General features: G+C 52.4%; 1 protein-coding gene across 1 annotated transcript in view; it reads left to right on the plus strand.

Moving 5' to 3' along the window:
* The window catches only part of SSH2 (slingshot protein phosphatase 2), a 59,478-nt gene that overhangs the window by 31,920 nt on the left and 13,956 nt on the right, over positions 1-13,602 (plus strand). Inside the window, exons 4-11 of the mRNA XM_024218498.3 lie at positions 1,617-1,738; positions 4,512-4,580; positions 5,339-5,404; positions 6,042-6,236; positions 7,964-8,057; positions 8,200-8,328; positions 11,188-11,234; positions 12,787-12,933. Coding sequence (XP_024074266.1) covers positions 1,617-1,738; positions 4,512-4,580; positions 5,339-5,404; positions 6,042-6,236; positions 7,964-8,057; positions 8,200-8,328; positions 11,188-11,234; positions 12,787-12,933 — 869 coding nt within the window. The remainder of the gene's footprint in view (positions 1-1,616; positions 1,739-4,511; positions 4,581-5,338; positions 5,405-6,041; positions 6,237-7,963; positions 8,058-8,199; positions 8,329-11,187; positions 11,235-12,786; positions 12,934-13,602) is intronic.

A 13,602-nucleotide genomic window follows, 5' to 3' on the forward strand; every position in this document is an offset into this window, starting at 1 on the left:
CATTAAAACCACGCAGCTAATTACAGCTACCTAGATTGGTTTTGTGAAGTAAATGAGATTACACTAATCCTCTGGCTGCAGACAGGCCTCTGGAGCCTGGGACAGGTCCCTGGGTGCAGGGTGGTGGTTGTGCTGCTCACTGCTTGCTCACTCTCTTGGTTTTATCCTCTGGGGTTTGTGTCCTAATGTGGGTGGAAAAATTGAACCGCCAAGACCCCGGTTGTCCTCTGCTCTTTGGGGTCAGGCGCAGCCGTTTCCTCTGCGATCTGGTGTCAGCTGCTAGTGCTAGAAGTCGCCCCTTTGGCAGCGATCCCGTCTGGAAGGGCTGGCCTGCAGAAATGCAAACTCATGTCCCTCCTCCTCACTGGAGCAAGGAATGAGAAGGCAAATCAGGCTGGCTCCAGCGTGGTGACTCCTGAGCAGAGTGGAGTGAGGGCACCTCTCCCACCACGCAGTGTCTCTTCCAGTCTGCCAGCACCCCATCACACTGCAAGCCAGGTGCCTTGTCGTGGTTCTAGTCTGCTGCAGTGTCGGATAGGTCTGGTCTAGTGGTGGCTGAAATGCCAGTCGCTCCTCTGTGCCGGCTGTTGCTCCTGCTACAACACTGGGAGGCTTCCCTGATGCTGCTCATGTAGACAAGGCTTTTCTCATCCTCATTGGCTCCCCATGGCTCACTGAGAAGTTCAGGAAGCCATGTAACAATGCGAATGTAAACACTCGGACTCTGGGCTACATTAGACATGACCCAACAGATCATCATTAAGACATCTCCTCCCTAATGGCCTCCCAGTTTATCTTTAATTGGGTTTCTGTGACTAAAATAACTGCAGATGTCTTGGGACCGAGCCCAAAAGCACTAAAAGCAAAAGGAACTGCCTGCCACAGATCCATATGGGCAAACCTGGCCTAGCTAAATGCACTCTGTCTGTGTGCCGTCCCCTTGGCATGCCACGGCTAATCAACTTCTGATCTTACGAAGACTTGCTCAGGTCATTTGAATGTAGTTCCTCTTGGCTTCTTGTAAATATACCGGGCTCTGTGATGCAGCCTTCCTGGATCTTGCTGACTTGCCTCTCTTGCGGTCAGTGTTCAAAGCACGCCGGAAGGCTGCTGCCTGAGTTTCACCAGCTGTGCTTGGTTTTGGGGGGAGAGAATCAACTAGTCAGTCAACCATTTAAAGAACTACCATAATTCAGTGTGGATAGCTTCAGGGAAGGACCCATCTCTGAGGTGCTACGTAACTTCTGGGTGGCACTGAGCCCGCCCTGTGCCCATCGGGTTCAGAGCACGCAGCACCTCCCAGGACTACCTATGCCAACTTGCCCAGAGGACTGTGGCAGCTCTCCCCAGGTACTGATGGCAAGAGTGTTTGAACGCAACCTGGTTGAACAGGGCACGTCTGCAGGCAAGTGGTTGGTGGGTGAGAGAATGATGCTGATTTCTGTATTGGCTGCAGTACTGTGTACCCAGCGTAGAGGCTGTGGTCTTCTGCGCTGGTGCAAAATGCCTGGTTGGGCCTAACATCAGCATGGAATGATGCTTTGTAAGTCACAACTGTATGTTTCACTGGCTTTGCTGCTGACCTTTTTTTTTTTTTTTGTCTCCTTGACCCTTAGGCAGTAAGACTGGAAAGTACGTACCAGAACCGCACTAGATACATGGTGGTAGTTTCAACCAATGGCAGACAAGACACTGAGGAAAGCATTGTCCTAGGAATGGATTTCTCTTCCAATGACAGGTATCTAGGCAGACTGCTTCAGCCTCTAGACTCGCCTCTCCAGCCCCCAAATTGCCTTCTAATATCTTGAAAGAGGGGTGGGGGAGCCTGGAGGCTTGGTGCCTCTCTGAAACGCAAACCTTAGGCTGTGGGACTTGGAACGTAGGGAAGCAGCACGGAGTTGGGAGGGACAGAGGATGGGCAGCATTTGGAAGTCCCGAAAAATAGTGTCACCAATCTCCCGTGTGGATGCAGGAGTTTTGAAAGCAGTAAGCGGCAAGACCCAAAGCCCTGCTTATCCTAGGGCCGGCTCCAGGCACCGGCGCAGCAAGCAGGTGCTTGGGGCGGCACGTCCGGCTCTTCGCCGGCAATTCAGCGGCAGGTCCCTCAGTCCCTCTCGGAGGGAAGGACCAGCCGCCGAATTGCCGCTAAAGAATGAAGCGGCGGCAGTAGAAGTGCCGCCGATCGTGGCTTTTTTTTTTTTCCTGCCGCTTGGGGCGGCAAAAACGCTGGAGCCGGCTTGTCTGATTTCCCTAGAGTCTATACAATAAAAAACTGTAACAATAGATGCCTTTCCCCGGTCAGGGGGAGCAGTCAGATGCGCAGCCCCTTGCTGAGGCCTGGAGGGGGCTCGGTTGTGGTGGGGACACAAAGAGCCCGAAGGAAATGCCAGGCGCTCTGGTGGCAGAGGTTACGCAGTGCGTGCGCTCTCCAGCCGTTTGTGTGTCAGCATGGTGTCATGCTTTCACGGTATTTATGTAAATTGTGGTGACCTCTCCAAAGGGTCGCAAAATGTGGCCACTGAGTCATCTTTGCTGTCTGTGTATCCAGAAGCCGTGGAGAGGCCTGCCGGCTGCTGTAGGGTAGAGACTTCTTAAAATAGGACTCTGGGCTCTTGTAGGGTGTGGGGTGGGGTGGGAGGACATGCACCCTAAAGCATCACAAACCCATCTGGGTCTTAGCTAAGAGGGGAGAGAAAAGGAACCCAGGTCCTGAGCCCTCTTGTTAATTTCCTGTGAAGTTACCTTGAGAAACAGCGAGTATGCACCAGCCCCAGAACATCTGAATAGAGCTGCAGTATGAGAATGAATGTTACCAACCTTAAAGTTATGTGCGATGCATGTCAGAAATATTCCTCCAGGGTTGTTACACGGCCATCACATGGCTGGCTGAAACCGTTCGCCTTTGAAACTGCCTTCCTGGTTGTCATTTAGATATCCCAGCAGCCACTGTGCTTAATTTGTAGCGGTGCTTGGGAAGCTTGGCTCAGAAGCAACTGGGACAAAAGAACTGGGGCCCGTGCGCAGCTGGTGCTGTGTGCAGCGGGGTTGAAAATCATGGGTGCACTAACACAATTATTACGTTCTTGCGCAACTTACAAACAAGTTGTTCTTGCGCAGAATTCTGTGAGCTGGGAATTTGCTCTTGGGTCTGGCATACCAGTGCTGCCCCCTGGAATGCAGCTAAGTGAGGGCTCCCTCACACCGAGTCTCAAACGCTCAGATAGATGCTGTGCAGGCTTTCTGAGCTTTGTGCTAGTTACTTGGGTTCTAGACTGTCAAGCTCTCCCTCTTCTCCCCCCCTTCCCTCCAGCCCACTTGCTATTTATAACTCGATACAGACTTGTTGCTAAGGTCCCTGATAAACGCTTGCGGAAAAGTATCACTAAAAATACCCCGGCCACCTTGGGTCGCCTTTTAAAAACTCATTTTTCCATGAGCTCATCTCGTTTAGTCAACAGAAATAGTTGCCTGTGGCTGTCTCCTGGGGCCGGGCACTACGGCCATTCCTGCGTGCGTGTGTGCAGGGGGTGTGCATTTTCGCAGTCCATTCTGTCTGTTTGCCTCCCTGAGCTCCAGTCACCCAGGGGGGTGTTAGGCAGCACACTGAGTCCAGTGCGAAGAATTGGAGAGCCGGACAATAGAATCTGACGCTCCCTGAAAACACCTGCTTTGAGCACCCAGCAATTTCCTCCTAATTTGGGTTTGGCTTTTCCCCTTGGCAACCTGACACATACAGTTTTTTTCCCCCGTCAGTTCTTCCATCACTTTATTTCTGTTTTTATCCCAGAGTTTCCCTCTTCTTTCAGAGAGGACAAAGCATTTCCATGTGACCAAACGTGGCATGCTAGTCAAATGAGGGAAAAGACATAGCAGCTATTGGAAGAACAGTGACATTTCCCATAAGCGTCTCTTGTGGCAGCCTGAGCTTAGCCACCGTGGGGGCAAAGGGAAATCCGCACATGGGGGTGGTGTGCTGCGATGCACAACCTACCATACCTTCCTTCCCACTGCCGTCATTCAGAGGAGCATTAAATTACACTCACCTGAGTTCCTAGCAGCTGTGGCTGAATGACCAATAAAAACAGAGAACCTTGGATTCCAAAGTCGCAGCTAGAAATGAGCCACTTGTGTTGGCAAACCTGAAAGAAATCAGAACGGTTCCTTTCGTTCAAGTGTAAAAACCTTGAGTTGACTGAAAATTGGGTGACCCGGCCTCTGCCCTCCTGCATAGAGCCTGCTGCTCTGATGTCACTTCAGAATTCACCCTGGGAAACACGAACATTACAAGCTTGCTGCAGGGGGACGAGCAGACCCCAGCTTTGGTTAACAGCCCATATCCAACACCGCTTGCACTTCCAAGGACACCTGTAGAGAACAAGACACAGGTTAGAGAGGGGTCTGGTCAGTATTTCAGATCAATACAAATGGGTTTGCAACCGTTGCTGTACAATTTGCAGAGTAGCTGGGGGAAGCAGGTGGCACAATAGCTGACCTTCTGTTTCTTCTTACAGTAGCACTTGCACAATGGGCTTGGTGCTGCCCCTGTGGAGCGACACCCTTATTCACTTGGATGGGGATGGGTAAGTGTCTGGGAAGCAGAGGGCTTCCATGTTCTGTTCATTATACTGCACACAGAGGATACTGTGTGGAATCGCATTCAAATTCTTGTCAATATGGGCAGTTCAGGCTGTCCTTCAAATCACAGTAGTCATAGGAGACGGCAACCAGTTGCCTTGCAGTTAGGCAGCAGCTTACGCATGTGTGTGCATAAGCTGCTAAGAAGCTTTCACGCTGTATGTGGGGAGGGGACGGGGGTGAAAGCTTCTGAAAAGGGATCCTATCAAGTGTGGCTGTGTAGCACCTGTAGGGACAACCATATTCTGCTAACGTAAACATAAGTGTGATGTCTTCCTTGCCCGATGTCCTCCTGGATTGTAAACTCCTCTCAGTGCCAGCTGTATGGACTGCCCAGACAGTGACCTTTGCTGCTTTGGTTGCCGCGCTCAGCTGTACTGTGTAGTTTCCATTTCTGGTTTTGAACTTGAATGTAGCCTGGGTAAACTGCTCACCTGGGCACTGCTGCTTCTGTGGCTGACGAATGCCTTTATTTCAGCCAGTGTCCTGGCTTCGTCGCTGAACAGCAGCCACTAGAAATGAGCCTGCCCAGAGCTGTACCATGCTATTGCATCAGTCCTCTAGCTGAAACTGGCCAAACCAATGTGTGCCTCGGATTATCCCTTTGCTGTCCTGGCTGGTTACAAATCAATGGTTGTTGGCTGAAAAAAGACTCTGTGATAAGTGTCTCATTCTTAATGGGTCAATTTTTTTCTTTCACCAGAGGGTTCAGCGTATCAACGGACAACAGGGTCCATGTGTTCAAGCCAGTGTCCGTTCAAGCAATGTGGTAAGGACTCCCTGTGATCTGTCCCAGGGCTCCTTTATCCAAGGCATTTTAGATGCTTCTGCTTTCACAAAGCAGGTGCTGCTGTGTGTCCCCCATGTCTTCCGAGACCCAGGCACATGGCCTCAGTGCCTTGCTCAGACACACAGGGAGCTGTGCTGCCTGGGTACAATAACTGGTGGCAAACAATGCAGAGTCTGTAACATCAATATGATCATTTCTTCAGCTCCAGGGGGCACGTAGCCTCGCGTGTGTGCAGTGAGTGGCATGACAGGCAGGGCTGAGGGGCTCGCCAAAGGCCGGTACGAGGTTTCAGAATGATTCCCGTGACGTATTGCGAAGGGCACTCAGCGTGAGCTGCCGCTTCGCAGGGTTCTTTTGACTCAGAACTGCAGACCTTTGCGGTGTGTGTGAGTCCAGAGCTGACTTTACAGTCAGGCGCTGCATTAAGCAGTAACCTTTCCAGGCAGCTGTAGGCCGAGAGTACCACTGCATCCAGGTTCAGACCTGGGGACTGACCGACAGAGGCAGGATGTGCTGCCCCATAGCCCAACCACCTGCAGTGAACGGGAATGGTGGGACTCTGGGGTTTGCTCCTCGTCACCGGGGGGACATGCTGATGTGTTGGGGCTTCTTCCAGGTCTGCCCTGCAGAGTTTACACAAGGCCTGCGAGGTGGCCCGAAGTCACAACTACTACCCAGGGAGCCTCTTCCTCACGTGGGTCAGTTACTATGAGAGCCACATCAACTCCGACCAGTCTTCAGTCAACGAATGGAACGCCATGCAGGACGTGCAATCGCACCGGCCCGACTCCCCCGCCCTCTTCACGGACGTGTAAGTCAACCTGTCTCTGCTGGGCAGAGAGGCTGTGCCGCGTGCGGCACCAAACCTCTGCAGGAGGAGACGCTGCCCCATGGGATCGGGCTTCATGCCTTGTCAGCAGGAAGCATTGCAAGTTCATAGGTGGATCCCGGATTAAACAAACATCAAGGCTGGAAGACTAGCTAATGGAAACCCTGTGTGTCCTTTTCAGTGCTGATTCTTAGCACTTCCAGAGCTCCGTACGGCCCTCAGTCTGGGCAATACTATCCCCTTTGACAGATGGGGAAGGCGAAGTGACTTGCTCAAGGCCCCAAGAGGGAATCGGTGGCAGAGCTGAGAGTAGAACCCAGGAGCTTGTCTCCCACTCCTGTGCCTAGACCACCAGACCAGCTCAGGAGCTTACATGGGCATGTTGCTGGTTTATAATAAACTGGGTTTTTATTTTGTTCTTGCTGCGTGGCCCAGAAGCCTTCAGGCCTCTTAGCTGGGAAGCCTCAAGCAGCTGATCCAGTCAGCGTGCCTAATGATTAAATGTGGGGTAGAGACGAGGGCTTTTATCCCCTTGAGGAACGGGGTGGGAAGATGCATGATGCTCAGACACTGGCTGGTGGCGCGCGTCAGGACAGCGACTGAGATGGCCGTGCTGGTAGTGGGGCCAGGTTTCCAAGCTGCCCGCTTACGAATCGGTCCCAACCAGTTCTGTCAGTAATTGTGGCATTACCTCGAGAGCTCCTTCCCCACACTCCCCCCGAGGATAACGGAGGACGCGCCTTTTTGCCATCACAGGCTGCTTGCCCACTGTGTTCCTTCCCATAGATTTCATTACAGCACGCAGGGCTCAGGTTGTCTTAGCAGAGCAGTGAGTGAATAATCGTGTGGGGCATTTCAGCTGCCAATGAGTCTTCACACCTGATTGTCTTTAACATACAGGGAAGTGAGCGGCAAGACTCTAGCAGGCTGCCAGCTTAATAGTCTGCCATGATTTGTTCATGTTTAAAACCCCCACCCTTTCTCCACTGAAAAATCTGACTGAGACCTATGGAGTCCCAGGCAGGGCTCTGTGATTAAAAGCACCAGTATTTTTGTAATTCTCTTACTCATAAACCACCAGCTGGAGAGGAATTCTAGATGTTCATAAAGCAGAAACCTCCATGCATTTACTGTCTTGGCAGCGTTACAGACTGCTAGAATAGGTGTGAGATGTTACCGCTGGGCCCCATCTTTAGACGATGGGTGAGCCAGCTCAGAGCACCGGAGCTACAGTACAACTGCCACCGTCCTGGTTGATTAGTAAAGCTATTTTTGCACCCAGCGATAAGGCGACAGGCAGCAGAGGCTGGTGGAATGCATGCAGGCTTAGCTGCAGTCTGTCTCCATGTAAGGAGGTGTGGAGCTGTTACCTTTCCAAGAAAGGTAAGGGGGAAGCTGAGAGACTAGCAGGGGGGTAATACGCTGCCTGAAGCCACTGAAACAGCAAAATACTGGAGAGGTTTTTATGGAGCGCCATTAAAGTACTGGATCCATCCAATGGCGTTTCTGTTCCATATAAAGCACAGCTGTGAACCTGATCTGGGTTTAAGGGGATCCAGAGGTAAAGCGTTAGATTCCTCCCAGGTGGGGATCTTCTCAGCAGTGTCTCGCTCTAGGTGTATCTGCATAGCGTCATTAACCCGTTAAAAACCACTGTGAATCAACTCTACCCAATCTAGCAGTAAGTGGCTGTTGCTTCCTTCTCCTAGCCCCACGGAGCGTGAGCGCACAGAGCGGTTAATTAAAACCAAGTTAAGGGAGATCATGATGCAGAAAGACTTGGAGAACATCACGTCCAAAGAGGTGAGCGGGGAGCCCACCATCGCGCGTGCGGGAGAATACTGCGGGTGAGGAGGGTGGCTAGCGGGAGCACAGAGGGCATTGCGCAACATGGGCATTGTCCCTTTATTCACCTGGGGAAACTCGGCCTTCTTCTCCTCCTCAGATCCGCACAGAGCTGGAGATGCAGATGGTGTGCAACCTGCGGGAGTTCAAGGAGTTCATTGACAATGAAATGATCGTGATTCTTGGGCAGATGGACAGTCCCACGCAGATATTTGACCATGTCTTTCTGGTAAGCCCTTAAGGCCAGGACTCTGCAAGGTTGAATCTGTTGGTAATCCCACGATTTCTGTGTGACTGAGAACAGGCCTCTCAAGCAAATAATGCCTCTTCCCGCCAGTGGGCTGATCTCTGTGTGAAGTAACATTCCCATCAGTGGAACAGTAACTGCTCCTAGAGCTCATGCGTAAGGCGAGGTACTATTGGCTAAGAGCTGGCTGGTGTCTTGGATGTACTGACCCCAATGTGATCAATCCAGCCTTGCTGCAGCTCCCTTCCACAGCTCCCAGATGAGGGAAACAAGTCTTAGCTCTGTATTTCTGCGCTCGAACCTGAGTTCGCGCCCTGTTTCTACTGGCATGTAACAGTCAAATCCCTAGCCCGTCTCTTCCTATACGGGAGCCTGCGTGTGAGGTCACCGGGGTGTACCTCTCCTTGGGAGGACACAGCAGTGACAAAGAAAGCAAACTGGAACCCAAGCAGGGAAGGGCTGTATAAGTCACAGGTGGAATTACACTTCCTGTAACAGTAGAGATCTTTTGAACTCATTTCTCAGCTGGGAACAGAGGAGCCTAACAAAGAACCCTGCAGATTATCCACTTAAGGCTGCGTAAACATTTTTCCTTTAATGTTGTGGTTACTTAACTGCCTTTCATCGCTGCCAGGGCCTGTCTACTTACCGCAGCTCCAAGGACGAGTCAGCCCTCCCCTTGACTTCCCAGCCCCAGGGGATGGACCCTGGCTTTGTTGGCTTAGCGTGAGGTCTGCTCCTTTTTAAACAGAGCCACTCCTTCTTGAACTAGCCAATCCATCCCAAGCAAGGAGGCCACGTCTCTCCCTCTCTCCTGAAGCTAGCTCCCGAGGCATAATGTGGTGAAATGTGAGCGCTCCCAAGATATTGTGCTGGTGGAGGGGAGGCAGGAACAGTTAAGCAGCAGAAGTGTCTCAGGCTCATGACTTGCTTTGCCCAGGTAGTTTCTAGTGAGAAGTTCATACAAGCTCATCAGATTAGTCAGAAGTAATCCAGGCAACTTCAGACAGCTTCTGGGACTTGGATGCAAGCAAGCCCATGCAGGAAAGGCTCCCCAGGCAGCACCCAGCAAAGTCCGTCTCTATGGCTCGCAGCAGCCAGGGACGGACGCAAGGTAGAGACCAGTAAGGTTGTGTTCAGCCAGCAATTTCATTCCTGAGCACAATACAGCTGAGAGGCCAAGGCTGTGCCGTGAAATCTCTGGACGGCTTGGTGCATCTCACTAGCAGGAGAGAGCCCTGTTAGAACCCAGGGAGGGATGAAGAAATCTGAGTAACTGCCTGTGTCCGGGTCTGTTAAGCAGAGCAAGCCGGGGGCGACGTGGTTCCCATGACTGGGAGGTATGAACCTGCTGCAGCTAGCGGGCTGACTCACTTTGACGGCTTGGGCAGAGCAGAGAGCATGTGGGCTGGCTGCTCTCGGTCGGCTAGCAAGGGGCTCCTCATGGGGCTTGTGATCTCCCTGGAGTTAGCTCAAGCGCCGCTAGTTTTCTTCCCAGTCCCAGGCACCAAAGCATGGAGCTTTGTGGGGAGACGCTCGTCTTCATAGCGTGCTGTTCAGTGCACCGGCCTGGCCTGGCCCCGTGTGATGATGCTGTCATCGTTTTAACGGTGTGTGTTCATTTGAGGAGAGAATCAGCTGAACTGATGTGTTTAAAAATTACCTCCCCAAGGTTTCTACAGCACGTGCGGGAAAGGCCAGAGGACCCCATCGCAGCGCAGTAATGTATATCCCAGTGGGAATACACGAGCCTTGCTGCGAGCTGGATGTGCTGGGAAGGGTTTCATTTGCACAGCATTGTCTGGAATGGAAGAATGTCCGGGCATGTCAGAGTTACCAGCATGGCTGGATGCAGGCACCGCTGACCCTGCCCTGAGTGGGGCCGGTTTCCACCAGTTCTGCTCCGTTCAGCTCCCACTGCACAAGCAGCTTGCTCCACGGGATGGATGTCCGTCCCTTCGGGCTGGGCACACGGTCACGCAGCCGCCCATGCTTTAGGGGTTGGAACCTTGCTGCTCCACTCTTATCATGGGCTGCAGAGTGTCTGGGCTTCTGAAGCAGCTGCTCGTCCATCTCCCTCATGCTGGCTTCGTTTGCCTCTCCTCGTCCCCGTCCCGCCCCCGCCCCCCCTTTCAGTTCAGAAACTACTTTGCGGGAGGAGGCAGGGGAAGCGGGCAGCTTCCACCTCCCTTCGCTCCTCTTAGCAACTGGCTCCCAAGGTGGCCTTCGTCCTCATTCCCACGCAATCTGTAGCGTTTGGGTAGTGGACAAGCAGCTAGGCTTGGAGGCCCTGTCTGCGCTGCGGAGAGAAGCTGGTGAGATGGCGAAGCGAAAACCTGCTTCCCTGGCCTGTTTCTGTGCTCACACAGGCAAGAGAAAAAACTCATGTGGTCTTTGATGTGGGAACCCGTGTAGAGAGGGTCTCAGTGGTTTTACACACACACTCTCTCTGTCTCTCTGCAGACAGCGTCTCTTCCATGGGGCAGAGTCAGTGGCAGGGTCTTGTGCGGGAGGGGGCCTGTCTTTATTTTTCTGAACTAGGTTTCTCAGTGGCTTTGCAGGAAACTAACTAGGGCTCTACCTGGGTCTGTCTTGCAGGGCTTCCTGTTGATTCAGGGCAGCTCTGATTGTAAAGTGAGATAAGTGTCTGCGCTTTGAGACATGAGCACTATTTTTTTTTTTTCCCCTTTTACCGTCTATTTTCAACAAATCTCAGTTTACAGCACTGGATTGGCCAGCTACCTCCCTGCAGCTCGCACCCGGCTGGCGGGGGCCGTCCCTCCCGGTGGTGTACACTGCGCTTCACTCCTGCTGATGCTCCCTTTTTTATTTTTTGCACAGGGTTCTGAGTGGAATGCCTCCAATTTGGAAGATTTACAGAACAGAGGGTAAGCAGCTTTGAGCTGTGTAGCAGGCCCCTGCATGCAAGTTGCTGGGCATGGGTGGGAAGGCTTTGCCTTACCTAAGTCCCTGCACAACCAGATTTCCATCCCAGACCTGCTGCTGCTGTGTGCTAACCAAGGGCTTGCAAACCTAGCATGGTGACAGCGAACTGGCAAAGTAGCACCCCAGCCCCCAAGTCCCCCATACGAAGACAGGGAAGGAAAAGGCTCCGGTAGCCCTGACCTTGACTGAAACCCACCGACGAGTGCAGGCAGCTGACTGTCACATAGCAACGGGTAACCGAGATCTGCGGTTCCCTCACCGAATAGACAGTGCAGAGCTGGTTCTCTGGGGGGCCTTTCGTTGGGCTCCGCATGCTGCTCTCCTGGGGTGGGGTGGGATGAGACCCCGCATGCGCTGCACGGAGGCACTCCTCACCACCTGGGCAGGCAAGTGTGTGTCAAAGCAGCCGTCGCTGCCTTAGAGCAGGGGCTGCACTGAGCATCTTGCAGCTCAAAGGGGTAACGTTCCCCCTTCGTGGCTGTAAGGTTTGGGGTTAGGCGACCCATCTGTAGGCCACATCGATCCAGACAGAACATGCCGGGAAACCACTGGCTACAGCAATCTCTCCTCATCCTGAGCTGAGCTTTTCAGTCCTCACCACCCGACACCTGCTCCTAGCCTGGCAAAGGGCATTTTCCCCTTAGCTGCTGTGTCTGCTAAGACATGGAGGCTTGCAGATCTCTCATGAGTTTAGGGGCTCGGGGTGTCTTACATGTGAATACCATGTGCTTCTCTCAGCCACTCACTGCTCAGAACGGTCTGTGCTGGGGAGAAGAATCAAATCCGCCCCAACCACAGGCAGCGCCCTTCCAGTTTCTCTGGGTTCTGGGCAGCTGCAGAATATGAGGGGGTCCGATCTATGCAACCATCAGGAGTTGCTCGCTGTGGCCTTAATTCTGAGGCTAGTCTGGTGTCTTGGATTGAAGTGAAGGGCCTGGTGCAAATCCCAGCATGAAGGCGGCTACTCCTGCTTGGACCCAGGAGAGAGGCGTGTTAGGAGGGTCCTGTATTGTTGAGAGCAGGGCCCTTCAGGCTAATGCCCTTACCGCCTAGTCTCCTGACACTGCTGGTAACGGGCGCGATGGGAAGAGAGATTGGAAACGGGATTGTCTCTCTCCCAGGGGGATGGATTCCAGCTGGCAGGAAGAGATGAAGCTGTATTGTAGCATGTGCCAAGTGACCACTGCTGGCCCTTCTGTGCAATACAGAGCAGGCTGAATGGGCAGGCTGGCCAGTCCTGGCTCGGTTTCCATTCACAGCAGACCGAAGCCCCTTCCACAGAGACTAGGTTAGAAATTCCACAGCAAACCCTTATCCTGGCCTCGCAATCAATCCTTTCCTCCCTGCTTTGAAGTCTAACTCCCAGTTTGACTTGCTCTGTGTTGTAGTCGTGTAACTCTGACTGCTTGGCTCTAAACAGATTCAAAACAAGGCAAAGCCATTTCCTTGCAGAGACGGTCTGTCCAATCTTATCTGCCCTCTGCTTCCACACAGGGTGCGGTACATTCTGAATGTGACTCGAGAAATAGATAACTTCTTCCCAGGCGTCTTCGAGTACCATAACATCCGGGTGTACGACGAGGAGGCTACAGATCTGCTGGCGTATTGGAATGACACTTACAAATTCATCTCCAAAGCCAAGTAAGTCTGCACTTAAAGAACGAACACAATACAGCAAGCTCCTAGTAATGCAATGTTTCCTTCTGGCCCTTCACTCTTTCCAACTACCCTTTGTCCTGTGTTAGGATCGAGACATTTGCATTCTCCGTTCCCACTGTTGCTGTGTGCAGTGGCTTTTCTGTCTGAATTACAAAAAAGCACATGGTAGTAAGAGGGGAAAAACGCTGCTATGTGGTCGTCCCCTCGGCTGCACTGCATTTGTAGTGCCTTAGGGATGCTTCCAGGACTTCAGAAACTAAGAACCACCTGAGGTGTTAAACTTCTGTAAAATGTCAAGGGACATAGAGCCATGCAAACACAGCTGTTAATGCCAAAAGGGAATGGGGTTACTTGTTACACAGCATCCCCGCTGGCAGGTTTATATTAGGAGAGCATTGAGGAAGCCCAAACACTCCATGGTGCTCAGCACCGGGCAGACAGGTAACAAAGAATCTGGTCGCTGTTGGAGAGAGTTCTTATTCCCTTGTTGACACGTGGGCGAAACAGGCGTGCCGAGTTGAGAGGACAAGGCAACAGTAAAACAAGCAGAGGTCAGCAGACACCGGAAAGCAACATAACCATGAACAAAATCCAAATCATTCCCTGCGTACAAAGCAGGCAGACACTGCTCTGAATAAAACCCTCGTCCGT

This window comes from Terrapene carolina, unplaced genomic scaffold, assembly GCF_002925995.2.
Source record: "Terrapene carolina triunguis isolate 2854851 unplaced genomic scaffold, T_m_triunguis-2.0 Scaffold231, whole genome shotgun sequence".
NCBI classification, from domain to species: domain Eukaryota; kingdom Metazoa; phylum Chordata; order Testudines; family Emydidae; genus Terrapene; species Terrapene triunguis.